This window comes from Poeciliopsis prolifica, unplaced genomic scaffold (assembly GCF_027474105.1).
Source record: "Poeciliopsis prolifica strain line A6 unplaced genomic scaffold, Auburn_PproV2 SCAFFOLD001, whole genome shotgun sequence".
In the NCBI taxonomy this organism is placed as follows: Eukaryota; Metazoa; Chordata; class Actinopteri; order Cyprinodontiformes; family Poeciliidae; genus Poeciliopsis; species Poeciliopsis prolifica.
In genome coordinates this window covers 2,970,005-2,995,774 of record NW_026562376.1, presented here as the reverse complement: position 1 = coordinate 2,995,774, position 25,770 = coordinate 2,970,005, and the positions used below count along the sequence as shown (strand labels likewise).

At 40.1% G+C, this 25,770-nt stretch overlaps 1 protein-coding gene and 2 non-coding genes across 10 annotated transcripts in view; all 3 read left to right on the top strand.

The window, feature by feature from the left end:
• Positions 1-22,615, top strand: part of cnot1 (CCR4-NOT transcription complex, subunit 1) — a 29,354-nt gene extending 6,739 nt beyond the window's left edge. For 2 of the 8 annotated variants that reach the window (XM_055050154.1, XM_055050226.1), the window contains exons 9-49: positions 618-744; positions 921-1,031; positions 1,456-1,626; positions 1,704-1,831; positions 2,715-2,955; positions 3,084-3,203; positions 3,343-3,465; positions 3,570-3,721; positions 4,429-4,603; positions 4,688-4,901; positions 5,818-5,967; positions 6,966-7,090; positions 7,435-7,721; positions 7,801-7,879; positions 7,971-8,222; positions 8,298-8,438; positions 10,570-10,749; positions 10,855-10,971; positions 11,053-11,163; positions 11,444-11,521; positions 12,041-12,218; positions 12,882-13,036; positions 13,170-13,466; positions 13,561-13,701; positions 14,212-14,316; positions 14,397-14,516; positions 14,850-15,044; positions 15,148-15,290; positions 15,901-16,009; positions 16,087-16,256; positions 16,356-16,587; positions 17,448-17,696; positions 17,779-17,942; positions 18,167-18,284; positions 18,372-18,473; positions 18,583-18,756; positions 18,841-18,990; positions 19,441-19,621; positions 21,123-21,255; positions 21,333-21,467; positions 21,702-22,615. In XM_055050154.1, coding sequence (XP_054906129.1) covers positions 618-744; positions 921-1,031; positions 1,456-1,626; positions 1,704-1,831; positions 2,715-2,955; positions 3,084-3,203; positions 3,343-3,465; positions 3,570-3,721; positions 4,429-4,603; positions 4,688-4,901; positions 5,818-5,967; positions 6,966-7,090; positions 7,435-7,721; positions 7,801-7,879; positions 7,971-8,222; positions 8,298-8,438; positions 10,570-10,749; positions 10,855-10,971; positions 11,053-11,163; positions 11,444-11,521; positions 12,041-12,218; positions 12,882-13,036; positions 13,170-13,466; positions 13,561-13,701; positions 14,212-14,316; positions 14,397-14,516; positions 14,850-15,044; positions 15,148-15,290; positions 15,901-16,009; positions 16,087-16,256; positions 16,356-16,587; positions 17,448-17,696; positions 17,779-17,942; positions 18,167-18,284; positions 18,372-18,473; positions 18,583-18,756; positions 18,841-18,990; positions 19,441-19,621; positions 21,123-21,255; positions 21,333-21,467; positions 21,702-21,780 — 6,412 coding nt within the window. In that variant the 3' untranslated portion in view covers positions 21,781-22,615. The remainder of the gene's footprint in view (positions 1-617; positions 745-920; positions 1,032-1,455; positions 1,627-1,703; positions 1,832-2,714; positions 2,956-3,083; positions 3,204-3,342; positions 3,466-3,569; positions 3,722-4,428; positions 4,604-4,687; positions 4,902-5,817; positions 5,968-6,965; positions 7,091-7,434; positions 7,722-7,800; positions 7,880-7,970; positions 8,223-8,297; positions 8,439-10,569; positions 10,750-10,854; positions 10,972-11,052; positions 11,164-11,443; positions 11,522-12,040; positions 12,219-12,881; positions 13,037-13,169; positions 13,467-13,560; positions 13,702-14,211; positions 14,317-14,396; positions 14,517-14,849; positions 15,045-15,147; positions 15,291-15,900; positions 16,010-16,086; positions 16,257-16,355; positions 16,588-17,447; positions 17,697-17,778; positions 17,943-18,166; positions 18,285-18,371; positions 18,474-18,582; positions 18,757-18,840; positions 18,991-19,440; positions 19,622-21,122; positions 21,256-21,332; positions 21,468-21,701) is intronic. The other 6 variants (XM_055050641.1, XM_055050722.1, XM_055050560.1 and 3 more) reach the window with 6 other exon arrangements.
• Positions 22,616-24,314: 1,699 nt separating this feature from the next.
• Positions 24,315-24,386, top strand: trnap-agg (transfer RNA proline (anticodon AGG)). The gene has a single exon. It is a non-coding gene; the product is annotated as a tRNA-Pro (tRNA).
• Positions 24,387-25,387: 1,001 nt separating this feature from the next.
• Positions 25,388-25,459, top strand: trnap-agg (transfer RNA proline (anticodon AGG)). The gene has a single exon. It is a non-coding gene; the product is annotated as a tRNA-Pro (tRNA).
• The last annotated feature ends 311 nt before the right edge of the window (positions 25,460-25,770 follow it).

The window sequence follows — 25,770 nt, the reverse complement described above, 5'->3', positions numbered from 1 at the left end:
AAGCAATTGCTTATTATTAATGAAAATTACTAGCTCCATTAGCAGATTCTTCCACTTTATAACAAGACATTTCTCCCATGTTATAAGTGAAATAATCTGCCAATGCAATTGGTAATATTTTTAACAATATTAAGGAACTGTTGACTTAAAACAAGATCACATTTTTTTGCTAAAAAGTTATATGCAAGTTTTTTTTGGTATAGTTTTAAGTGTACTGAGATATTTATACTAGAAATTGGATATACATACTTGGTCAGATTTTGTATTTTTACAGTGAATTTAATTGGAATTCAAAATGAATGCAATTAAAAAAAAACCTGGGTCTCTGAAACTGAAAAGTTAAAAAGCATAAAAATAAATGATCTCAACAACCAATACAGAAGGTAGAGTAACTCTATTCACAAAGTTACAAAAAACAAAAAATTTTGATTATAGAAAAATGAACTGCTGCAAAAATTTGTTGCAAATTGCAATTTGATGATTGCAGTTTGAACAGTCTGATCTTTTTTTCTGAGTTCTGTTCTCTTTGTTCAGTGTGAAATGAGCTGCTGTGAATTATTAGTTCCAGAGTTGTCTGAACATTCACCCCTGACATGGTTGGTGTCCTTCTGTCTCAGTCTTGATGATTGCAGAAACATAATCCTCCAGTATGGGGTGAGAGAGGTGACAGCCAGCCAGGTGGCCAGGGTTCTGGGAATGATGGCCCAGACGCACTCCGGCCTGTCTGATGGCATCCCACTTCAGGTAAGGCGCCTGTATCTCGCCTAATTTAATTTCACAACATAGGTTTGATGCAACATGCTTTACATACACTGGAAGTTTTAAATATAATTTTTAAATATAAATGCAGCTCCAGTTTTGCTTTTTTATTAAGTTTACACATTATTACATTGCTATAATGTATGATTTTCCCCCCACAGTCCATTTCTGCTCCAGGAAGTGGAATTTGGAGTGATGGTAAGGACAAGAACGATGGCTCACAGGCACATACGTGGAATGTTGAGGTTCTCATTGACATTGTCAAAGAAGTGGTAAGGAAAGCATTTGATTGTGAAAATAAACCTTGTTTTTTATGTTTGATTGGTTGTCAGAAGTATCGAGATGTTTTTGTGTTTTCTTATAGCAAGTTACGGAATTTGGAAATAATAATGGAATTACTCTGTGTAAACATTCTATTAACTACAGTCACTTGATATTATTTCTGAGAGCTCTGCAGGTGTGATGCTATCAGCAAATTTGGGCATTTTCATAGTTACTGAACCTAAAGCGCAGAGAGTGGAGTGGAGTCAGGGTAAAGTTAAAAAAAATCCTAGAAAACTTACTGAACCATAATTGGTATTTTCATTGCAATTACAACTCTACCAAGAGGCTTGTTCAGCTGCAGTTCTGTTTCATAGTAGAATAGTAACTGTGTTAAATGCTTCTTGTTTGTTTTTTGTTTCATGACTGTCTTAGAATCCCAACCTGAACTTCAAAGAGGTGACGTATGAACTGGACCACTCCGGATTTCTGATCCGGGACAGCAAGGGTCTGCAGATCGTGGTGTATGGGATCCAGCGGGGCCTGGGGATGGAGGTCTTCCCTGTTGATCTCATTTACCGCTCATGGAAACACGCAGAGGGACAGGTAAGTGGTGTTGGACAAACATGGGATCTAGATTTGACATAGTATTTTGTTCCTAAGTGTGAGTTTCTTTTTTCCAGCTGTCGTTTATTCAGTACTCTCTGATGAACCCAGAAGTGTTCTGCTTTGCTGACTATCCGTGTCACACTGTGGTCATTGACCTCCTTAAAGCCCCACCTGAGGATGACAACAGGGAGATTGCTACATGGTAGAAAAGCTGAAGTCTGACTGCTGCATTTAAAAGCTATAATATAAATGTGTTACATTTACAAGGCATTACTCTGACTACAGACAGAAGGTTTGAGTAACTCTTTAAAGCAGGGGTGTCCATAGAGTGACCCTTAAAAAATGATTTTTCTGCCTCTAACCACAAGTCAGATAATGGTAAAAATTTGACCAACATAACAGAAAACTATTCCCCCAAAAATCTGGAAAATGTAGAATTTGGTTTTTGTAAAGCAACTTTCTGAAGGTCTTTTTATGTTTTGGATCTTTAGTGAATTATTGCAAAAGCATGAAGTACTTAGCACTTTTATCTGTCTTTGTACACCGTAAGGAAGGTGAAACTAACTCACAAGTAACTTTTTGGCAAAATAGGAACTTGTATTAAGTCAATAAATCCTTAATGTTGATGAAAAAGTACTAGTTCTATTGGTGGATTACTTAAGACATTTTTTCCATTTTTTAAGTGAAATAATATACCAGTGGAAGTAATACTTTTCCATCAATGTTAAGGATTTATTGACTTAAAACAAGCTCCTATGTATTGCTGGAAAGTTACTTATTAGTTACTTTTCTTACTTCAAGAATACAAAGATATTTACTCAAAATCTAGACAAATATACTTGGTGAGATATTGTGTTTGTGCAGTGTTGACAGATTTGATTTTTAAACGATGGGGAGCAGATCAAACAAAAAAGAAAAATCACACTCATTTTTTTTAATTTAATGAATTCTGTGGCCACCTGTAGTTTACATTAGCTGGTTTTGGCAAAAAGCTTGGTCACCACTGCTTCAAATGTTAATCCCTCTGAAAATATCAAACAGTTTTCTGTTGATTTCTTTCAAAAAGTTTCTGTGATGTCCTGCAGGAAAAGTCTGGACTTGGTGGAGAGTCTCCTCAGACTCTCTGAGCTTGGGCAATACGAACAGGTGAAGCAGCTCTTCAGCTTCCCCATCAAGCACTGCCCGGACATGTTGGTGTTGGCTCTACTGCAGATCTCCACCTCCTGGCACACGTTGCGCCATGAGCTCATTTCCACCCTCATGCCCATCTTTCTTGGCAACCACCCCAACTCTGCCATTATCCTGCACTACGCCTGGCATGGACAGGTTGGTCCTTTTCTAATTTTAGCTGATTAACCAGAATTTGCCTTTTATTGTTTGACATGTTTTTTTTTGTGTATGTCTTTATCCCTGACTCAAAGAGACCTGTTATTTTGGCGTTCTCTCATCCACAGGGTCAGTCTCCTTCCATTCGTCAGCTGATTATGCATTCGATGGCTGAGTGGTACATGAGAGGGGAGCAGTATGACCAGGCCAAGCTGTCTCGCATCCTGGATGTGGCCCAGGACTTGAAGGTTTATTTATACTGTTTAATCTTTTACTCATTTTCTAAAAAATGGATTCATCTTTATGGCAAAAACATATTTTCTGCCATTGCTGAGTAAAGTTTTAAACTTTGTAGTTCCAAATGACTAAATCCGTTTCTCTTTTCAGTCTCTATCGATGCTGCTGAATGCTACTCCGTTTGCCTTTGTCATTGACCTCGCTGCACTCGCCTCTCGCCGTGAATACCTCAAACTTGATAAATGGCTGACTGACAAAATCCGGGAGCATGGAGTAAGTCTCAAAAATATATGCAAATACTTTTAATGGAGATTTTGATAAATATTAAGTAATTTAAATCCTAAAATGTTTTTTTGTTTGTTTCTTCCCCATCATAGGAACCATTCATCCAGGCATGTGTTACGTTTCTGAAGAGACGCTGCCCGTCCATCATGGGAGGTCTGGCTCCTGACAAGGACCAGCCCAAAAGTGCCCAGCTGCCCCCAGAGACTTTAGCCACCATGCTTGCCTGTTTGCAGTCATGTGCAGGGTGAGGAGAAGCATTGTTTGTTGTTAAGACTCTTGATGTTTTATTGGTGTTTGGGGTGAAATCGGCACTATCGGAAACTTAAACAAATCTTTGCGATCAGTGAATGCGCCATTCTCCACTAGGGGTAGGATGCAACAACAGTGAGGAAACCTTTACTGCAGGATTTAGTCATTTTCATCATCTGTGATTGAGGTGTTCAAAAGTAAAGTCAGGGGAAGCAAAACAATGTAAGAGGCTGTGGAAAAGGAAATGACATTTATTTTACAACATGTTTGTAGGGAGATTAATATTGTACTCTAATAATTTTGTTTGGCCCCACAGTTCAAGAATGATACAAATTTGCCCCTCCAGCAGAGGTGGATGATGCAGATGTTGGTGCACGCAGATCTGATTTTCATTAGTTTATTAAACATGGGTAATCTCAGCGATACTTTCAAATGTTTTCTGCTCATTGCTGAAAAAAGTCAATTTTGCAAACTTGGTACAAAACCTTTTTAAAATCCTTTCCTGCAGAAAAACTTAAACCTGTGGCTATCAATTTAGTTTGATTTTAGATTTTGAATTAAAGTTGTATTATTTGCAACTTAATTTTGATTGTAAAATGTGTGATTAACTTCTGTCGCATTTTCATGAATGTTTATTCTGCTGTTCTTACTTGACCAGTGATGTGTCAACGGGTATATTTAATTTTCATTATTCGCCCTCAGGAGTGTGTCCCAGGAATTGTCGGAGACGATCCTCACCATGGTTGCCAACCGTAGCAATGTAATGAATAAAGCTCGGCAGCCTCCACCAGGAGTGATGCCGAAGGGGCGCGCCCCAAGCACCAGCAGCCTGGATGCCATCTCACCTGTACAGGTATCGGCATGTGACAAACAAACGGTACTTTGACAGAAAACATTTTGTATTGTTGTAGATCTGCTGTGCTTAGCTCCAGTTCAGTCTTTTCCACCTTCTGTTCTCCAGATGGACACTCTGACTGGAATAAGCGCCTTGAGTCTGGGCAGCACTGCCACCTCCCACACTCAGAGCATGCAGTGCTTCGCCACCTCACTGAGCTCGGCTCTCAGTAACCCTCTATCCCCCTCAAAGGCCTTCCCTCCTCTTCCAAACCCGAACCCAACCACACCTTTTGGGGTTCATAGCAGTATCAGTTCCCAGCTTCCTGGTATGGACTCTGGTACTTATCCCTTTTGGTTTTCCTTCAAACACAAAAACATTCATATTTCTGATCAGACAGTCTAACACAACACTGTCACTGTAAGTTTAACAAATCAGTTTAAAGCTGCAGTATGTAACTTAAAAAAAAAGATTTTTAGATATTTGTTAAAACTAGGCCTGCTGCAATAAGCAATAAATCAATCACTTAAGTTAAAATGAAATCAATGATTTATTGTTTTTCTCTATTCTCTCTTTCTACCAGAAACTGGATGACAAAAGCAATCAGTCTGATCACTTGGTCTCAATTAGCCATTTTATTTAATAATTGTTTACAGAGTCATTTTATTTGTTTTATTTTGGATATTAATGTCTTCCAGTTCCAGTGTTAAATGTTCATTATAATTTAAAGTTTATTAATCTTTGAAGATGTGTTCTTGCATTATTATGCTATTACCATTATATTACTTGAGAATAGCCTGAAAACATGATTATCGCAATAACTCCTGGGACAATTTATCATCTAGGAAAATTTGTTACGACAGGCCAAGTTGAGACTATCACGTTGTTATGACAGCATATTTATTACTTGATAATCTGAAAAAAAATTGAGCTCCTCCACATTCTCCCAGTTCTAACTGCAGAAACAACCAATCAGAGCCAGGGGGAGGGTCTTAATACTGTAAATCATGCCTGCGTACAGCAGAGCCTGTAATGAATGCTCAGGCTGGTTAACATGGCCACCAATGTATAAACAGTTTTCCTGTTTATACATAGTGACAGTTTTAACAAATATGCTAAAAAAAACTTATAAAAGTGCATCTTTAATGAATAGTTACATTAAACCAACATGGATCCAAGGTGTCATAGTAAAGCCACGGTTAAGCGGAAGTTATGTTGGTTAAGCTTTCTGTGATTGAAGTTTATGCTTTGTTCAGCCATCAGCTCCAGCATCAGCTCCAGCATCGGCTCCAGCATGGGTTCCAGTCTGGGAATGCCGTCAGTCAGCACGGATCCCTTCGGCACCAGGAAGATGAGCACACCAGTCCTGAACCCTCCTACCTTTCAGCAGAGTAAGATGAAGGCCTGTAAGTGGCGATGGTAGTGGTGTGACTGAGAGCCCCGCCCTGCGTTGCTCTGCACTGTATTTCCTCTTCAAATAACGACGACTTTGGTTTGTAAATTGATTTGGAGCCTGGAGTCAATTGTCATGAACTTTCCCACCGAATTTGCTTTAAGTTGCTGAAAAATTGTAGCAATTTTGAAGAGGAAGTACAGATCAGTCTTCCATTCCTTGTCTGCTTACGCTGATTGCCCCATTATATTGTGTTTTAGAAGAGATGCATCTGTCAGAGATTGGAATGGGTCAATTTCTCTAAGGTGGGACATTTATTCATGCAAAGAACTACAGTTTTGGGTGATCCTGGATAAATGAGATGCATTTGGTTCAGTTTTGGGATTATTAAATCATTTCTTCCATTAATGAACTTGTAGTATAATTTCTTTTGTGTTATTGCCCTTCAGCAAGAAGAAAAACACAAACAATTGGCAGGTCAGACCTAGAAGAAAATCTGTATTAGCCATGCAGAACTTGATCGATGCATCTCAAGTAATATTTTTTATTATATTTATTTTTTGGTGCTGAAACCAAATTAGAAATTACTTTTTGTGTTTTGATCTTAATTCCCAATCATAGTGTAGAATTAGGGAAACATCTGCTTCCAAGTTCTGATCCCATTCAGTCAATTCCATTTTCAGTAACAAAACAAAGGTCACAGTTACTGTAGAGGATTTGTATGCAAATTTGATGATGATCTATGTTGGTTCCATTGCCTAAAAAAGAAAAGCTGTAAATCAGGAAATGTTTTGTACCATCACATCAAAATTTTAATAAAATTGTTTCTGGCAGAGTTTATATTTGTAAATCCTAAATCCTGCAAGAAACTTTATTTTATTTTTAAGTGATACCTTTACATTACTGTATTGTGGTTATTTTCATCATTGACTCAGTGCTGATGCTCATAAAACCTTCAATTTGTGCTTCAGTGCGATCTAAAGGTAATATTTCTGCTCTTTTTTTTCCTAGCGGATCTTTCTCAGGTGTGGCCCGAGGCTAACCAGCACTTTAGTAAGGAGATCGACGACGAAGCAAACAGTTACTTCCAGCGAATCTACAACCATCCACCTCACCCGACCATGTCTGTGGACGAAGTAAGCGCCACGTTGAATGATATTGTTATGTTTTTGCTTCCCATCACTGAATACACAAAATAAACTCAAGTTGCAAATCTCCTTTGATTTAAGGCCTTAGGTGTAAATCTAGGAAACTTTCTATTTCCTCTTATTGTCTAAATGTTGTCACTCTGTTCATTTGTTCCTTTTTGTCTAATGATTTAACTACCAGTCATTTTATCAAATGGAGAAAACATTGGAATTGAATCACTAGACACTAAAAGATTCACATATCTAGGAACTAGACAAGAAATGCTTGGTAAGATTTTATGTTTTGTGTGAGCTCTGATGTCTACTCTCTAAATATTGTTGTTTCTCTCCAGGTTCTGGAGATGCTTCAGAGGTTTAAGGACTCAACCATCAAGCGAGAACGAGAGGTGTTCAACTGCATGCTTCGAAATTTATTTGAGGAATATCGATTCTTCCCTCAGTACCCGGACAAAGAACTGCACATCACTGCCTGCCTATTTGGTGGCATCATTGAGAAGGGTCTGGTCACCTACATGGCGCTGGGTCTGGCCCTGCGATACGTTCTCGAAGCCTTACGGAAACCGTTCGGATCCAAAATGTATTACTTTGGAATTGCTGCACTGGATAGATTCAAAAACAGGTATATAAATAGGTTTTTCATTGTCATTCACATAAAATGTAATGTGTTTAAGGCTAATAGATATAATTTCAATTTCTAGACTTAAAGACTACCCTCAGTACTGTCAACACTTGGCTTCAATTGCTCACTTTTTGCAATTTCCACACCATTTACAAGAGGTAATGATGCTCTCTGAGTGTTTTTTAGGGCTACGGCGCGTCTCACCTTCATATAGATTAACTCTCCCGCTCTGCTTCTTTAAACATCCTGTGTGTGCAGTATATCGAGTATGGCCAACAGTCACGTGACCCTCCGGTGAAGATGCAGGGATCCATCACAACACCTGGAAGCGTCGCCCTGGCCCACGCTCAGGCTCAGTCCCAGCAGCCGCCCAGCCTCAAAGCCCCCCAGCCGGGCCAGCCCAGTACACTGGCTGCCACCACCACAACCACAACGACCACTGCAGCCAAAACAGGCACCATCTCAAGGCCCACGCAGAGCACCTTCAAGAAGGATATGCCTGTAAGTTTGATGTTATAACTCTCATTATCGTTAATCTGTAACAACACGCTCACAAATGTTGGTTTCTCCCTCAAGCCTTCCATAAACACTACCAACATCGACACGCTTCTGGTGGCGACGGATCAAACCGAAAGGATTGTAGAACCTCCAGAGAATGTCCAAGAGAAGATTGCTTTCATCTTCAACAACCTTTCTCAGTCCAACATGACACAGAAGGTAAAGAAAAACTCATATTATCTTTATTTTTTTAACTTCAGGGACGTCAACATTGGCACTTGCAAATAATCTGAACGCGCTAATATAGCATAACACAGATTAAACTACCTGTGTTGACCTAAAGTGTTTGGATGGTTTGAGACGTAAGATTTTTTGAAACTGTGGATATAGTGGTGGTTTTCGAAATGTGGGTGTAACACTCACGACGTGTTAACAGTTAAAACAACAATAATAGGACCAGTGCTAGGTTCGGCTGCTGGAGTGGAAATTGAGCAAATATATAAATGACCACAGACAAGGGAAAGTAAGTTTAACTGCCGGCTTATTATTAGTTGAAAAAAGGAAAAAAAAAAGAACAATAGACAATATAAATACAGACAATTGACAAACAATAACACAAAATCAATTCAAAATAATTTCCTGTTCTTCCAGATTAATCCCTATTTGAACTTTTAAACCTAATGTTACGTTTTAAGGGATGCTGTTTATTTAACCTAAATTGTAGTTCTAATTTAGTTCTAGCTAAGAAGGTTAATCTAATTAATTTTATTCTTTTAAAATCTATTTTAGGTGTTTAGTTTTATTTTAAGAGATTATGATATATAAATATATTTTTAATCTCCTATTTTAACTAACTCTGGTTTCTATTTTTACCCAACAAAAAAATTTACAATCCACACCAATAATGTGCGTGAATACAATTCAAAAGGAAAAAAATAAAACACAATAATAATAATCCAGTAAATTACTGAACAATTTGTGCTTCAATCAGTCTTTCCTTGTGGTGATTTTGAAGGGTTGATCCTGGTTCTCTAGATCCGCTTTTCTGGGTTCCTGGTTCAACGGCTCGCCATCGTAGTCCAATTCGGCAATTTGGCTCGGAAATTTCCGGTCCGGCTTGAGTAGAACTTCATAAAAAGACCTGGTTTAATAACCACAAGCACAAGCAAAAAATTTAACTTTTCTGTGTGTCGCGCAAAGCAACTGGGCAACTCATTTGTTACATTAACGGCTTCCAACGTATAAACGGAAATACGCTCGGTTTTTTCCGTTTCGGTCAATAGATTACTTACAAATAACATTTATCACAGAAATAAAATACAGTCTTCCACTCACCAAGTCCAATAGACAACTCTCTTAAATTAAAACTCCTCCAAAAATGAGGAAAAAGTTTCCAGCTTTTCGTAGCCTTGCTAATCGGCGGTTCGCTTTGATCTCCCTTAGCTCGGCACGACTCTTCACTCCTTCACTCTCTCTCTCGGTCTGTCTCGATCCCTTCCCCTAGTGCAGGGATGGGGCTAGTCACCTTGACTACACAGCCATGTGACCCTTCAGAATAAGATACTTTTTTCTTACACTTGACCGTTCTAACTTCTGACAAAATAAATAAACTTCACACAGTTTCAAATAAAACAAAATAAAATACATGAATATAAATCACACTGTCTGTAACTTTTATTTTATTCTTTTATTATTATTTATTTATTTGAAACTATTTTGCCCTATTTATTCTGAATACATTTCCTATTTACGCATTTTATAATTATTTATTATGAAATAGTAATTAGTTAATTCGAATGAAGGCTATTTTAACCTGGGTTACATGGGCAATTAACCAGGGCGGCATCAGAAAAGGGGTGTGAAACCCAAGAACTCGAAAATAAAATGTCTTATCTGTTGGCTGTTCCCTGAACAAGTTTGATACAACTTGTATGCATTCTGTCCATATAATTTTACATTTTGAAGCTCAGCATGAAAGCTTTAAACTCATTCTGGTTTCACACTTTACTTTTCTCTTTAGCATGTTCAAATATTATTCTTCAATTAAATAATTTCTGAATTCCAAAAGGATTAGTTTGTTTCAATTCTTTATTCATTATTTTCAGTATTTTGCATGGACAATTGTATTTGAATTTTAAAGCATTACTTCTTTAAAAGTTTTTTAGTTGAAATCCTACTTTTATTAAGAATCCTAATTTTTCTGTGACTTAACCAATATGTCGGTACCTGTATCTATCTCTGTATTTTCTGAGCAGCAGGACAAAAAAGACATATAACCAAAAACACTTTGCTCTCAGGTGTTTCTTTGCTCTTCCCTAAGCAGCACCTGTTTTCTTTTTTCAAAAAACAGGTAGAAGAGTTGAAGGAAACTGTGAAGGAAGAGTTTATGCCGTGGGTGTCTCAGTACCTAGTGATGAAGCGCGTTAGCATTGAGCCAAACTTTCACAGTCTCTATTCCAACTTTTTGGACACACTGAAGAACCCGGAGTTTGTCAAGATGGTTCTCAATGAGACTTACAGGAATATCAAGGTACACCTTTACTTCAAAAGAATGTTATTTAGTCCCTTTAAGAGGTTTGATCTTATTTTGCAGGCATTATCATAATAATTAGTAACATCTCTCTGTTTGTGACAGGTGCTTTTAACCTCTGACAAGGCAGCTGCTAACTTCTCCGATCGTTCCCTGCTGAAGAACCTTGGCCACTGGTTGGGCATGATCACACTGGCCAAAAACAAGCCAATCCTCTACACAGTAAGAGCTGGAATCATGCTGTAAACGCACAGTTTCTGTCCTCCTACAGAAGCGTAAAGCACATTCTTCTTATTTTTTCAGGACCTGGAGCTCAAATCTCTCTTGCTAGAAGCCTATGTTAAAGGCCAGCAGGAGCTCCTCTATGTGGTTCCCTTTGTGGCCAAAGTCTTGGAGTCTAGCCTACGGAGCATGGTGAGCAAATGGATAAATGTTTTCTGGTTAATGTGTCGGTTCAAGTTGATTTTTACACACAAATCCTTTTGTATGTCTCTATAAACACATCAGGGACCAAAAGACCCCAAACAACATAAAATCTGAACTGTGATTTCTAACTTTATAGCAATTTTTTTTTTCCTGTGCTCAGGCTTTTTCTTTTTGACATTTTATGTACAAAACTTGTGCTGTGGTTTTATAAACGTACAATATAAATAAAATTTGATTTAATTGCTAAATATATATTTTCTTGCTGCAGGTCTTCAGACCTCAGAACCCTTGGACCATGGCCATCATGAATGTTCTCGCTGAGCTCCATCAGGAACATGACCTCAAGGTAAATAACTCCCTCCACCCCAGAGGTGGAGCAGCTCTGGTTTTCTTACAGGTTTCACTCATCTTGTGCCATAATCGCTATTTGGTCAAAATGAGAGCTATAGCCATTTATTTTGTCACCACTTTTAATTTTAATGGAAATGGCAGTTGGACTAGATGAATGTAATCTTTACAATATTTGAATAATCAGCAACTGGGATTTTGATGTATGTGACACATTTAATGTGTTTCAACTCTGGTGTATCTAATAAACAGAAACGGGGTATACATGAAAAATATGTAAGTTTTTTTTTTTAAATTATAGTTCAGAACTATAATAAAACTAAGATTAATTGAAAATAAAAATACACTTGCATGCAGTTGTTAAAGGACAGGAAATAAGGCAGGGAATTGACTGGGAGTTGGTAGTTCACTGTTGACAGAATCATGAAGTGGTGGTAATTTGTTCAGTTGTTTTTTATCCAGTACAGTATCCAAGATGGAGTAATTTTTTTCTAATTTCTTTTCTTTTTTGCTTCAGTTAAATTTGAAGTTTGAGATTGAAGTTCTGTGCAAGAACTTGTCTCTGGACATCAACGAGCTGAAGCCGGGGAACCTGCTGAAGGAAAAAGAGAAGCTGAAGAACCTGGAGGAGCAGCTGTCTGCACCAAAGAAAGAAGCGAAGCCACCAGACGAAATCCTGCCGCCTCCTACCACAGGTTGTCGTATCATGCCAAGTTTTTGTTTCCACATTCTCCAGAAATGTACTGAAAAATGGCCATAAATATAAACCTTTTGTAGCTTTAAAATAAAATGTGCATTGAAGCTGCAGTACGTTATAATATGAGGCAGATAATTAGTGAAAAGATCAATCATTTCCCTGAGCTACTGTTGCAGTGTGAATGAGTACACTGCTTTCTGTAATTAACAACCAATCAGAGCCGGGAGGCGGGTTTTAGTGCTGTCAATGGGTCTCTTGGAAACGCTGCTATATGTGCAAAAAGCAGAGGAACAACTCAACGTCACAGGAAAACTATTTATCCTCTCTGGCCATGCTACCAGCTTTAACATTCACGACAGACTGTTAACAGGAATAAGCTGCATGGTTGCAGAGAGCAAATGGGAGGGAGTTGCGCACACAGTCATGATTGACAGCACTGACTCTGATTGTTTGTTTCTAATTAGCACTGGGAAAAGGCAGACCAGGTATTTTTTATCCCCCGCCCCCATAGATTGTCTTATGCCTTCCTCTACAATGACATGGTGACATTTTCAATAAATATGTTGAAAATATTTTGTATAAAAATTGTGTACAGTGATTTTAAAATAAGATATTAAAGTACTTACTGTTGTTTTTTTGATATGCTTTTTGTGGCCAACAGGTGACTTTGTTCCGTTTCCAGCTCCTTCCACAACCCCGGCTGCCACCACCACCACCTGCACCACCACCGGGCCGCCCACGCCTCAGTTCAGTTACCATGACATCAATGTCTACGCCCTGGCAGGCCTGGCGCCACATATCAACATTAATGTCAACGTAAGTCAAAAAGTCAATCTGATATTATTGATCTTGAGAAAATTAGACAGATACTTTATAAATATGACCCACTGGTCCAGTGGACGCCTCCCAGTTGATCTGACAGGGATCCTGTTCTCCTTCCTGCCTGCAGATTGCTCTGCTGCAGGCTCATCCTCAGCTCAAGCAGTGCGTGCGTCAGTCTGTGGAGCGAGCGGTCCAGGAGCTGGTGCACCCCGTGGTGGACCGTTCCATCAAAATAGCCATGACAACCTGTGAGCAGATCATCAGGAAGGACTTTGCCCTGGATTCAGAGGAGTCTCGCATGCGCGTAGCCGCCCACCACATGATGAGAAACCTGACCGCTGGCATGGCCATGATCACCTGCCGCGAGCCGCTGCTGATGAGCATCGCCACCAATCTGAAGAACAGCTTCGCTGCGGCGCTCAGGGTGAGCACAGCACCACTGGCAACTCACGCACCTCACAGCTTATTCTTCCCATGTCAGAGTCCTTCATGGTTTCTGTGTTTGTCGTTATCACCAGGCGCCGACGCCACAGCAGAGAGAAATGATGGAGGAGGCTGCAGCCAGGATTGCTCAGGATAACTGTGAACTGGCCTGTTGCTTCATCCAGAAAACTGCAGTGGAGAAAGCTGGACCTGAAATGGACAAGCGGCTGGCCACAGTGAGTCCATAACGCTGACTCTTCTCCATCATGGCACCTGTTAGTAGGTAGAAGTGCAGAAAACTAAATTCCTAGTCATGGGATTTCAGAATCTGTCTAAGATGCTCAAAAATAAGATTATGAAACGTGTTCAAGATTTATGTGTTTCACTCCTATTTGTGAATATAATGAATATTTTATTATACTGGTAATTTAAATTACAGAAATGTATTCACCAGCCTATTTTTAGGTATAAACTAGTAAAATTTGATACAACATGGAACCTTATAGAAATGTTTTAAATGTTCTTAGTTTACTGTCTTTTCCTCTAGTAAGTCACATAATTTAAACAGGATCCTTAGATTAATAATTCAAAAAAATAAAACGAAATTTGAAGTTTAACACAACAAACTCAGGTTATTCTTAATATTACTGATCAAATCAAAAAGTTATTTCTTCAGCACTTTTCAGCAGCAAGTTATTTCTGAATGCTTTTTACTCATCATTGTTTTAATCTGCTCTCTGCTGAAGGAGTTTGAGCTGAGGAAGCACGCGCGGCAGGAAGGCCGTCGTTACTGCGACCCCGTTGTCCTGACCTACCAGGCTGAGCGCATGCCGGAACAGATCAGACTCAAGGTAACAACGCCGCCCTGCCTGGTTGTGAAGCTATCAGCTAGCACTCGCCCAGCCTTCCTCACTGCTGCTCTCTGTCTCAGGTGGGAGGAGTGGACTCTAAACAGCTGGCTGTTTATGAAGAGTTTGCGAGGAACATTCCCGGTTTCTTACCAAGCAACGATCTCTCCCAACCCACTGGCTTCCTGGCTCAACCCATGAAGGTAAAGTTTGGTAACTGAACTGTTTAACAAAAGGGAAAGTTTGGGGTTGTACTTAGAAAACCTCAACAGGATCTTAGGATGTCATTACATCAATAAGAATACATTTTAGGTTTCAAATGAATGACATTTTCTGTAAGGAGTTTGTATTTACATTGAGTTATTTAATTTTGTGGGGATTTTTATGATCTTTTCTTCAACACGCATTTTGAAAAGAAGTTGCTTTACTTTATTAACCCCTTCCTGTAATTCTGAACCTTCTGACAACCCCATGAAACGTAATTCAGGAAAAAAAACTTTCAATAATTTTAACTTTATTTCCTTTTCATTGCTTAGCAACAAGCCTGGGCCACTGACGACGTGGCTCAGATCTACGATAAATGCATCACAGACTTGGAGCAGCACCTTCATGCCATTCCTCCAGCGCTCGCCATGAACCCGCTGACCCAGGGTCTGCGGAACCTGCTGGAAGCCGTGGCTTTGGCGCGAAACTCCAGGGACGGCATTGCTGCCCTCGGCCTCCTGCAGAAGGTGGGACTGCTTCAGTGGCAAACACCCGGCAGCCGAGGCGCTGTTGTGATGGAAACGTCTGAGGCTCCTTGATGTGTAACCGAGCTGCTTTCTGTCTCGTAAGGCCGTTGAAGGTCTCCTGGACGCCACCAGTGGTGCTGATGCTGACCTGCTGCTTCGCTACAGAGAGTGCCACCTGCTGGTGCTGAAAGCTCTGCAGGATGGACGGGCCTATGGACCGCAGTGGTGCAATAAGCAGATTACCAGGTAAATTCACTCCTCAGTGTTTTTGTACAGTTTAGTACTAAAAACTGTATATTGTGGAACTCTGCATCTTTCAGGGTTTGTACGCAATTTACGAAATGCTGGAATTTCATTCAAGTTGTTGATATTCTGATTGAACAATTTTGTAACAAAGTCCAATCTAGCATTTAATTAAAAGTCTTATTTTGGAAAGTGTTATTTACCGTTGATACCAGATATTTTCATACACCTAATAAAAATAGATGTTTTTTTTTTCTCGCTGTATGAAGCCAAGTCACACGAAGCTTTTCTTGTTTTAGGTCAGATACAATTAACAGAATTATGTCCATTTATTAAAAGCCAGAAAACTTAGTGAGAGGATATTTAAAAAAAAATTTTTTGACTTTCTTCAGAAACGACAATTTATTTTGAGCAAGGATGTCATTTATCTTAACATGATTTATTTGGATTGTTTCAATTTGAAAAATATTCCAAATGGCTCAGTGATTTATTAATATGTGCAGTTCATATTATTTTGGCTGCTTTATATTATTTACATTGATCAACATTGTTACTCTTAGTGTTTTGATCTCGGATGAAAATCTGATGTGATATCTGCTCTGTGTGTTTATAGGTGTCTGATTGAATGTCGGGATGAATACAAGTATAACGTTGAAGCAGTGGAGCTTCTGATCAGGAACCATCTGGTGAACATGCAGCAGTATGATGTGCACCTGGCGCAGGTAGAAACACCAACATCCTGGTTTTCTCCCTCTAGTCTCTCTGAGGCGTTACTAAGCTGATTTATGTCGTCTTTCAGTCGATGGAAAATGGACTCCACTACATGGCGGTCGCATTTGCTATGCAGCTGGTGAAGCTGCTGCTGGTGGATGACCGCAGCGTGAGTCATGTCACGGAGGCCGACCTCTTCCAGACAATTGAGATTCTGATGAGAACCTGCGCACACTCCAGAGCCAACGCACCAGAAGGGTAATGACCTCATTCACAAACACTCAGTCAGGAAGTGCTGAATTTGAAGTTTATCCTGATATTTTGGACCTCTGCTGACTTGCTCCTCCTCATCCTCAGGCTTCCCCAGCTGATGGATGTCGTTCGCTCCAATTACGAAGCCATGATTGATCGAGCACATGGAGGACCCAACTTCATGATGCACTCTGGGATTTCACAAGCTTCCGAATACGATGATCCTCCAGGTCTGAGGGAGAAGGCAGAGTACTTGCTGAGAGAGTGGGTCAACCTGTATCACTCAGCTGCAGCTGGCAGGGACAGCACCAAAGCTTTCTCTGCCTTCGTTGGCCAGGTTAGCACTCCTTTACAGGCTTTAGTCTTCAAGTTACAAGTTTCTTTGTATAGCATCTGTCAGTAGTAAGAAAGTTTAACGTGCTTTATGTCATAAAAACATAATACAACATTTTGTCAAATGCCATTGTCAGTGCACATCAAATATGTTGATTAATGTTCCATTTATCAATCAAAAGCACCGCAAAGGCTGTTTTGTTAGCCTTAATGTTGAGGAACTCAGTGTTTCAGCTGTTTTGCAGTTTTCTGGAAGTTTGTTTGTGGTGAACAGAAGCTGAGTGCTGCTTCTAAATGTTTGGTTCTGGGAAGTATGAAGACCAGAACCAGAAGATCTGATCGGTCTGGAGGGTTGATAGAAACACAGCAGATCTTTAATGTATTGTGGTGCTAAGCCGTTCAGTAATTTATAAACAAAGTGTATTTTAACGTCTATTCAGTCAGCGTAGAGATTTGAGGTAATGTGCTCCATCTTTCTGGTTTTAGTCAGAAACCCAGCAGCAGCATTCTGGATCAATTGCAGCTGGAAGATTGATTTTTCATTAGGCAGACCTGTTGCAGTAGTCAATGTGACTAAAGATAAACACATGGATGGGTTTCTTCAGATCTTTGTCCTGTATCCTGGAAATGTTCTTCAGGTGATAGAAGGCCGATTTTGTAAATGTGTTTATTTGACTGAAGGTTCAGGTCGGAGTTCATCACTACTCCCAAATTTCAGCTTGATTCTAGTTTCTAGCCATAATATCCGAAGCTGCGCTGACTCTTGATTGATCCTTTCTGGATCTGAAGATAATTTAATCTTGAAATATTGAGTTGATGAGATGCTGCTTTTCCTCACATCCTCCCTGTTTGTTTTCTCCTCAGATGCACCAGCAGGGCATACTGAAGACCGATGACCTGATCACGCGGTTCTTCCGGCTGTGCACAGAAATGTGCGTGGAGATCAGCTATCGTGCACAGGCTGAACAGCAGCACAACCCAGCAGCTAGCGTAGCCATCATCAGAGCCAAATGTTACCACAACCTGGATGCCTTCGTCCGGCTCATAGCCTTGCTCGTGAAGCACTCTGGAGAGGCCACCAACACCGTGACTAAGATCAACCTGCTCAACAAGGTAATCTGGATTTTTCTGCTTGATTATCATCTAGTCCGTCTTGATCTAGAAGTAAAACCGACTCTGCTCCGTCCTGCTTCAGGTCCTGGGGATTGTTGTCGGAGTGCTAATCCAGGACCACGATGTCCGTCACACGGACTTCCAGCAGCTGCCGTACCATCGCATTTTTATCATGCTGCTGTTGGAGCTCAACGCGCCTGAACACGTCCTGGAGACCATCAACTTCCAGACACTCACTGCCTTCTGGTAAAACAAACGAGATGTTTTAAATTTGGGCAACATTTAAATTCATATATCAGTTTCCTGGAGTAAAAACGAGGCTCCTAAAGAACATCAGATAAAAGACAAATTAGACCAAAGAATATTGCATTAGCAGCTAATGGGTAACAGGAGAATGACAACACTGCTTTTGAGGAAAAGCTTCGTTATTCGTGAAATCAGATTCTTTAAGTTTCTGCTCTTCCCTGCAGCAACACATTCCACATCCTGAGACCCACCAAAGCTCCCGGCTTCGTGTACGCCTGGCTGGAACTGATCTCCCATCGCATCTTCATCGCCAGGATGCTGGCGCACACGCCCCAGCAGAAGGTAGGTGCACCTTGTATCCCCCTCTGTGGCCGACACAAGTTGTTTTCATCTGTCGGAGATGAAATAATGATGGCGGACCTCTTTCAGGGTTGGCCCATGTACGCACAGCTGCTGATTGACCTTTTTAAGTATCTGGCTCCCTTCCTGAGGAACGTAGAGCTCAACAAACCTATGCAAATCCTCTACAAGGTACAGGCCACAAATAAAGTTTGAATAACTGAATAGTAATGATACATTTAGCAATTTGCAACAATCTAATGCTTCTCTTGACTGAAATGTCTCCTGGTTTGTTGCTCAGGGCACACTGAGGGTGCTTCTGGTCCTGCTGCATGATTTCCCAGAGTTCCTCTGTGATTACCATTATGGCTTCTGTGATGTTATCCCACCCAACTGCATCCAGCTCCGCAACCTTATCCTCAGTGCCTTCCCACGCAACATGAGGCTTCCAGATCCCTTCACGCCCAACCTAAAGGTAACCAAATGCAGCTCTAAACTTTAACTTTTGTTCATGAGCCACAAATTTGGAGTTGAATTTCATTCTCCGCCGTTCCTTCAGGTGGACATGCTGAGCGAGATCAACATTGCTCCACGTATCCTCACCAACTTCACAGGCGTTATGCCGTCTCAGTTCAAGAAGGATCTGGACTCCTATCTGAAGACGCGCTCACCTGTGACTTTCCTGTCTGAGCTTCGCAGCAACCTGCAGGTAAAAACCACTTCCTCCCTAACCACAGGGTGTCTGTGTGTCCTTAAAAAAATCTTAAACCCAACCTGTGAATCAAAGATTAAGGCCCAAAATGTCTTAAATGCAACCTATTATGATTCCTTGAACAAGTTAGGATAGTTTTTTAGTGTCTCAAAAATGAGCCATTTAAAAAACTTGTAATGTTACAAATCAGAAACTCACCCTGTTAGCTTCTGCCTAAGTGGAGCTTCATCACTTTTGGTCAGCTGGTTTTCCCCCCTGTATGCTCTGTACAATGACTGCTGGAAAAGACAACTGTTGTTGACCAACCATGTAGAAACCGCTTGCTGCTTTCTTGTTGGTTGTGCAGGAGGCTCCACTTCTACTTTTCAAAGATATTGAGATGATTGGTGTAGCCTGCAGACCTTTAAAGATGGTGAAGGCATTTTGCTCATTTTTGTTTTCTTCCAGGTGTCGAACGAGCCAGGAAACCGCTACAACATCCAGCTGATCAACGCGTTAGTGTTGTATGTCGGCACACAGGCCATTGCTCACATCCACAACAAGGGCAGCACCCCGTCCATGAGCACCATCACACACTCTGCACACATGGACATCTTCCAGAACCTGGCTGTGGACCTGGACACTGAAGGTACGAAAACCCTCTGAGTTTAGTCACTTTATCCCTTTATTGTGTGATAAATAAAAATGAGTTCAATAGTTTCTTTTGATGTCTTTTGAAGAACAGTGTATTTTACATCATAATCCATTTTATTGATTTTATATAGAGGCAGGCTCATAAATACACTGTCTATACTACAGTTTTTAGCTTATGTATTCATCTCCAATCAGTTTAATATATGAATTCTCACCTTGCCTCAGACCTGTCAAACTTTGGGTTTGAGAAAACGGGAAATGTCGTCTGGAGTGGGGGTTTGGGTGGTCGGGAGCAGACGAGTGAACAAACGCAAGATGGGGGTGGAGAGGAGGAAATGGATGAGGAGACAGACGAACGTAAGTCTGTGAACTGGTAGACCAGAGGACGAACGTAAGAACGGGGGGAGCAATGCAGGATATTTACAGCACCTTCATCCGTCGCATCTCATCTACCAGCCATGTCCCGCCACTATAATATCCGCCTCCCGTTTGTTGAGGCCGAGATGATATGAAATTTATTGTGCAGTTCGTCCATAAAGCTACACTTACACTGTAACCATCAACTACTCAGCTGCTCGCCGTATTCAATATATCCGCTCACCTGTATAAATACTCCGGCAGCTCTTCCCGCTGTTGGCTCTGAACTAGCAGCTCCCAGAGAAGAAAACTGCCGTACTCCAGGCATCGCGCCATTCATTATAAGGATGCTTATAATGAATGGCATCCTTATGCCATTCATTATCAATGGCATCATCAATCAATCAATCAATGAAATCCCCACGAGCCGAACTTGTAAAATGGACGTGATGCCGTTAACACTTAGCTTTCGTCGACATTATTTACGCGTAACGTAAATACTGTAAAACATAAATTAGCGCAAATTTGACGCAGGTAAATTTTCCTTGAGGAATTTTAATAATTGAGATACTCAAAACATTCAAGGAATCGTTTCAGCCCTGTTATTGTCCCATTATCAAAATATTACTTGAAAATAGTCTGAACAATATTATCATTGACTTCAGAAAAGTATTTAAATCTTTGGACATTCTTCGTCTGCACATAAAACATTTTGAGAACTTCTTGTGTGAACATGTGTACCTGTTGCTGTTTCTTTTCTATTTGATATATTTAGGAAAATATGTTTCCAAAATTCATACAAATAAAAACCAAAGAGCTCTGAAAGTATTTGCCCTGACTACATCCCCCAGAATGCTGTGCTGTTCAGGCTCAGTGAAATTATTGAAAATCTATTGGATGTATTTGATATTGATCATGTCTGTGATTTATTGGCCGGCCTTAGGTAAGACTTGAAAACTGACATGTACAGACGCTCACCATGCTGGACAGATTGTGGAAAGGTTACCGCAGACAGTGTTATATAAAGAGGGTTAAATACAATAGCATGCCACACCTTTCAGCTTTTAAATGGAAATAAATTGAATTTTTAAGGTTAAACAGAATCACCTGACAGGGTTTCCATTTTCTTGTGTTTCCAGGGCGGTACTTGTTCCTGAACGCGATAGCCAATCAGCTCCGCTACCCGAACAGCCACACCCACTACTTCAGCTGCACCATGCTCTACCTGTTTGCTGAGGCCAACACCGAGGCCATCCAGGAGCAGATCACCAGGTGAGAGCCGCTCACCGCGGGTCGGGTCGACATCATCAGAACCTTTCTCGGCTAATTGCACTCTGCTTGCCTTGCAGGGTTCTGCTGGAGAGGCTGATCGTCAACAGACCTCACCCCTGGGGACTCCTCATCACCTTCATCGAGCTGATCAAGAATCCTGCCTTCAAGTTCTGGAGTCACGACTTTGTTCACTGTGCGCCTGAGATCGAAAAGTAAGTTTAACTCCTGGTTCATATTTACTAAAGGAATGACATGTTATTGCATCTTAAGCAATAAAATGTTTATTTTCTTACTTAAAAAATACACTTTTCCTATTTGCACATTTTAATAGATGTGGGCAGGGGGTTTTTGTTGTTTTTGGACTTGGTGGGTTTTATGTTGTATTTGGGCTGGAAACTGTCAGACCTGGCAACGCTGGCTATGATGTTTTCCGTGTGTGTGTGCAGGTTGTTCCAGTCCGTGGCTCAGTGCTGCATGGGGCAGAAGCAGGCCCAGCAGGTGATGGAGGGCACCGGTGCCAGCTAACTGTGTCAGAGAGTTGCTGCGGCCTTCGCCCATCCCATCACCACACACCCAGCTCCCAATTCACTGTTGGCACTGGATAAACTGGCTACCACAGTTTCATTGTTTTATTTTTCTATTAAATGTGGCCGGAAGGACTACTGTTCATGGATCTAAGGAGTTTTGTTTTTCCCCTTTGGGATGGAGAGAACGAGAGGAGAAATGCTGTTTAAAATGCTTCTTTTGTTGTAAATATTGAAAAGGAAAAAAAAAAGGAGAGCAGGGAAGTGGACGAATGAATTAAAGTTCACATGTTTGGTTAAAACGTACCTTTGACATGTAAAGACACCTGAAGAGTTTCTCTACCAAAGTCTTTGGTTTGCTTCCCTCCCACACAGATCTTGATTTGTGACTTTACTTTGCTTCCTGCGGCTGAATGGTTGACGATTGAAGAGAAGAAACTGCCTGCTACTTTTATTTGGTTCTTTGAGGTTTTTTTGTTGTTGTTGTTTTTTTGTTTTTTTCTGAGTGGGACAAAAAGTTGAGGTCAAGTCTCTCAGGTGTGATGGTGGTGGAGACTGGTTGCTGATGGTTTGTCCATTTCAAACTGGTTCTGGAGGTCTCTCTCCCTGGCACTTGTAAAAAATGTGCAAAGTGATGATAACATCGTAAATGACAACATGTACAAAGTTCCGAACTGAAGAACAATAGAAGGACCAATACAGCCCATTTTGTAACATTTTGAATGTTTTGTAAATGTATTGGTCCGTGTGTTGTATTTTGTAGTTCTTTCTAGTTTGCCTTTAGTTCTTGCTACTTTAACTGCAGTATGCATAAATAAAGAAAATAAAGCATTCAAGGTGCAGCCATGTTTGCTTTCTCAAACCAAAGCGTTTGGCAGTTAATTTAATAATCTCAAATTATGTCTTAAATCTAGGGCTGGACAGTAAATCAATAATATAAATAGCGATGCAGAATGCATCCGATAGAATAGCCGATCCAGAACCGCACAGCATTCTGGGAGATGAAGTCTGTAGACTTTAGCTGCTCGACCTCGTGGCTAGCTGAGGTAAGCTAGGCCAGGTTGGTGGAATCAACTGCCTCACTCGCACTGTGGCTACCTAGCAACAACATGATGGATAACAGCAGTTCAAAGTTCACCCCAACTTCAGTTACCTAGCAACAGCAATTTGAGGGTTTTGCTTCTGTGTCTCAAAATTATTGCCAATACCAAAAAAAAACTGAAGTGAAAACTGGATAAAAGAGGAAAGGTCACGCCACCAGTTTGGCAGAACTTTAAGATATTTAAAACTAAATGATTGATTAACCATAGACTAATATGAAATGCTAATGTGATTCTGAAATTTTGGATTTAGTTTAGACCTAAAATTTAGGGTTTTTTTTATTTAGCATCTAAACTCAATGAGATGGAAACTTAAGAAGTTTTGTCACAGATCTAATCAAATTACATGCATATAGCCGGTTTCATTCAATCAAGTACTTCAGGGGCTGAAAACGCATGTATCCTCAGCTCTACTGCCCTTTACCACGAAGCTGCAAAAATAATTTTACTTCTAAAACCTAGCATATTCAAATGACAAATGCTTTATTTGCTAAAACAGTTGTTGGCAGGAAGGACCTCCAGTAGCAGTCAGTCTTGCAGCCAATCTGAAGAATCCTCTGATTGAAGATGTTGATGTAATGCCAGCGAGCATCCAGGGAGCATTGAGTATATTCCACAACATGCTATGGATGTTGTGGAATATACTTAGCATTGCTATGCTACCTCATTTGCTTTTGCTTCTCCTCTTTAACTCTGGGCAGAAAGATGTTGGAGTAGGGGATGTTTCCCCTGCTGCCCATTATTTACAAATAATGGGCAGCAGCTTCCAAGATAATGAACAAACATCTTAAACAGAAAAAATCACAAGCATCTTATCTGCTACTGGGAAACTGAAAAACAAATGTTTATGTCACATTATCCTAAAGTTTATTTAACGAAGCCTCACCAGAACTGGGGCGGTTTGGTTTATAAAGACAACAAGCCATTTAACTTGGTTAGATATTTACACTGTGAAAGACACACACCCTTTCTTCCTTGCATTAGTTCAGACTAAACTAATATTTGTGATATAAAAAACATTTTAAACATAAAGATTTTCAAAATAATCTCCAAATTCAGAATTTTACATTCATTTTTTTGGTATTTTGTGGAGTTTTCTTTTTTGACATCGGCTCGATGTGTTTGTGAAATCTTACTCATTCCTCCTGATGTTTCTGGTGCTATCTACATTTTTTGTAGCCGCCTTATGACAAAATACTTTTCTTTAGTATTCGTTATAGTTGTTATTGTCATCTCCTGTCAAACAGAAAATAAAACCGCAAAGAAAAGCTTTGCATTAAACCTGCAACCTTTTGCAGATGGGTGAAAACTTTGTTTTTCCAGAAATCAAACTGACCGGCAGAGGGCGCTGCTGGAAAAAAAAAAAGCCACATCGGGAATCAACAGATTTGCAGATTATAGGACAGTGAACCACGTATATTCTTTCCATGGACGTGGCTCGTTGGTCTAGGGGTATGATTCTCGCTTAGGGTGCGAGAGGTCCCGGGTTCAAATCCCGGACGAGCCCTTCTTTTTATTCCCCACGCATATCCGAGCTTTTTAACAGTGTCAAAGGCTTAAAATTTACAGTTCAGATTATTTGCTCTTTTTAATCTAGTTATGTATTAAACTGGATTTCTTCACTCATTCTACACTGAACTGTTCAGGTTCTGTGGGAGTCAATTTATTTGGACTTCTTTTGCATCATTTTTTCATGTCTAGTGACTGTGTGAAGTCTTCAAAAACTTCTGGATTCATCCTGGGATTAAATTAAACAGTGGATTGATTTTGGATTTTGAATGTTCTCTCTGTGCATGCGTAGCATCTCACCTGGTACATTTCTGAGTTTGATAAGTTGAAAATTTGCTAGACAAAACCCTGAAACTTTGAGATTGTTGTCAGACATTTTCTTGTCAGAAAAATGTTCTCATTTGCAAAAGTTTAAAATGTTCAACTTCTGGAAATTCAGAAGTCGCAAATTACATACTTTTGAAACCCAGAAATGTTCACTTCTTCTAAATAATTTCTGAGATTAATCTCAAAATCAGTTTTTTTTTTCCTGCAAATGTTCAACTTTTCCAAACTCTGAAATTCTCTTGTTTTCTTTTCTAGCAAATTTCTGAGAATAATCTAAAATTTTCTGAGTTTTTTTGACAGAAATTTTCACCTTCTTTTCCTGTCTGCGATGGCTCTGATTCAGCATCGTTGGTTGCTCTGTTGACCAGACAAAACGTTTTGTCTGTTCTTATTCTCACGTTTCTTGATTGATGCTGAGAGGAAAAAATCTGCAAAAAAGCAGATTAATTCACACTTTTCAGACAAAAGTTGCTCTCAGCTATTTGTTCTCAGAAATTCACTTATAATAAATATTTAGTTTAGTTAAGGATGGAAAACAAGCCTTGGTTTCTGTATCACACACGCTCCACCACTAGAGGGCACTGTCAGAGCCCTGAATCCTGACCTGCCACATCAGCAGACTGAACATCTGTACTCAGAAAGCTCAGGCAGATGTGATCATCTTCCAGGAGAGGCTCGTTGGTCTAGGGGTATGATTCTCGCTTAGGGTGCGAGAGGTCCCGGGTTCAAATCCCGGACGAGCCCATTTTAATAATTCAGTATCCGTGCACAAGTTCCCAGTTCTTACTGGGAACTCTTTCTGGAACTAACATGACTGTTAGGTTAGTTTGTCTCACCAGGAGTATTTGTGTTTATGGTTTCTAGAAGTGGGCAGATTGATACTTATCAATGTATTAGTACTTTAGTTTTAGTTTCGGTCTTGAAAAGTTATTGTATTTTTATCCATATCTGTGATTTTGGCCCATTATTCAAAATATTTCAAAAGATTCAGTATCACTCACCTCTAATGGTTGCATGTTGCATATCGCACTTATAACACTTCTATTTGTAAAAAT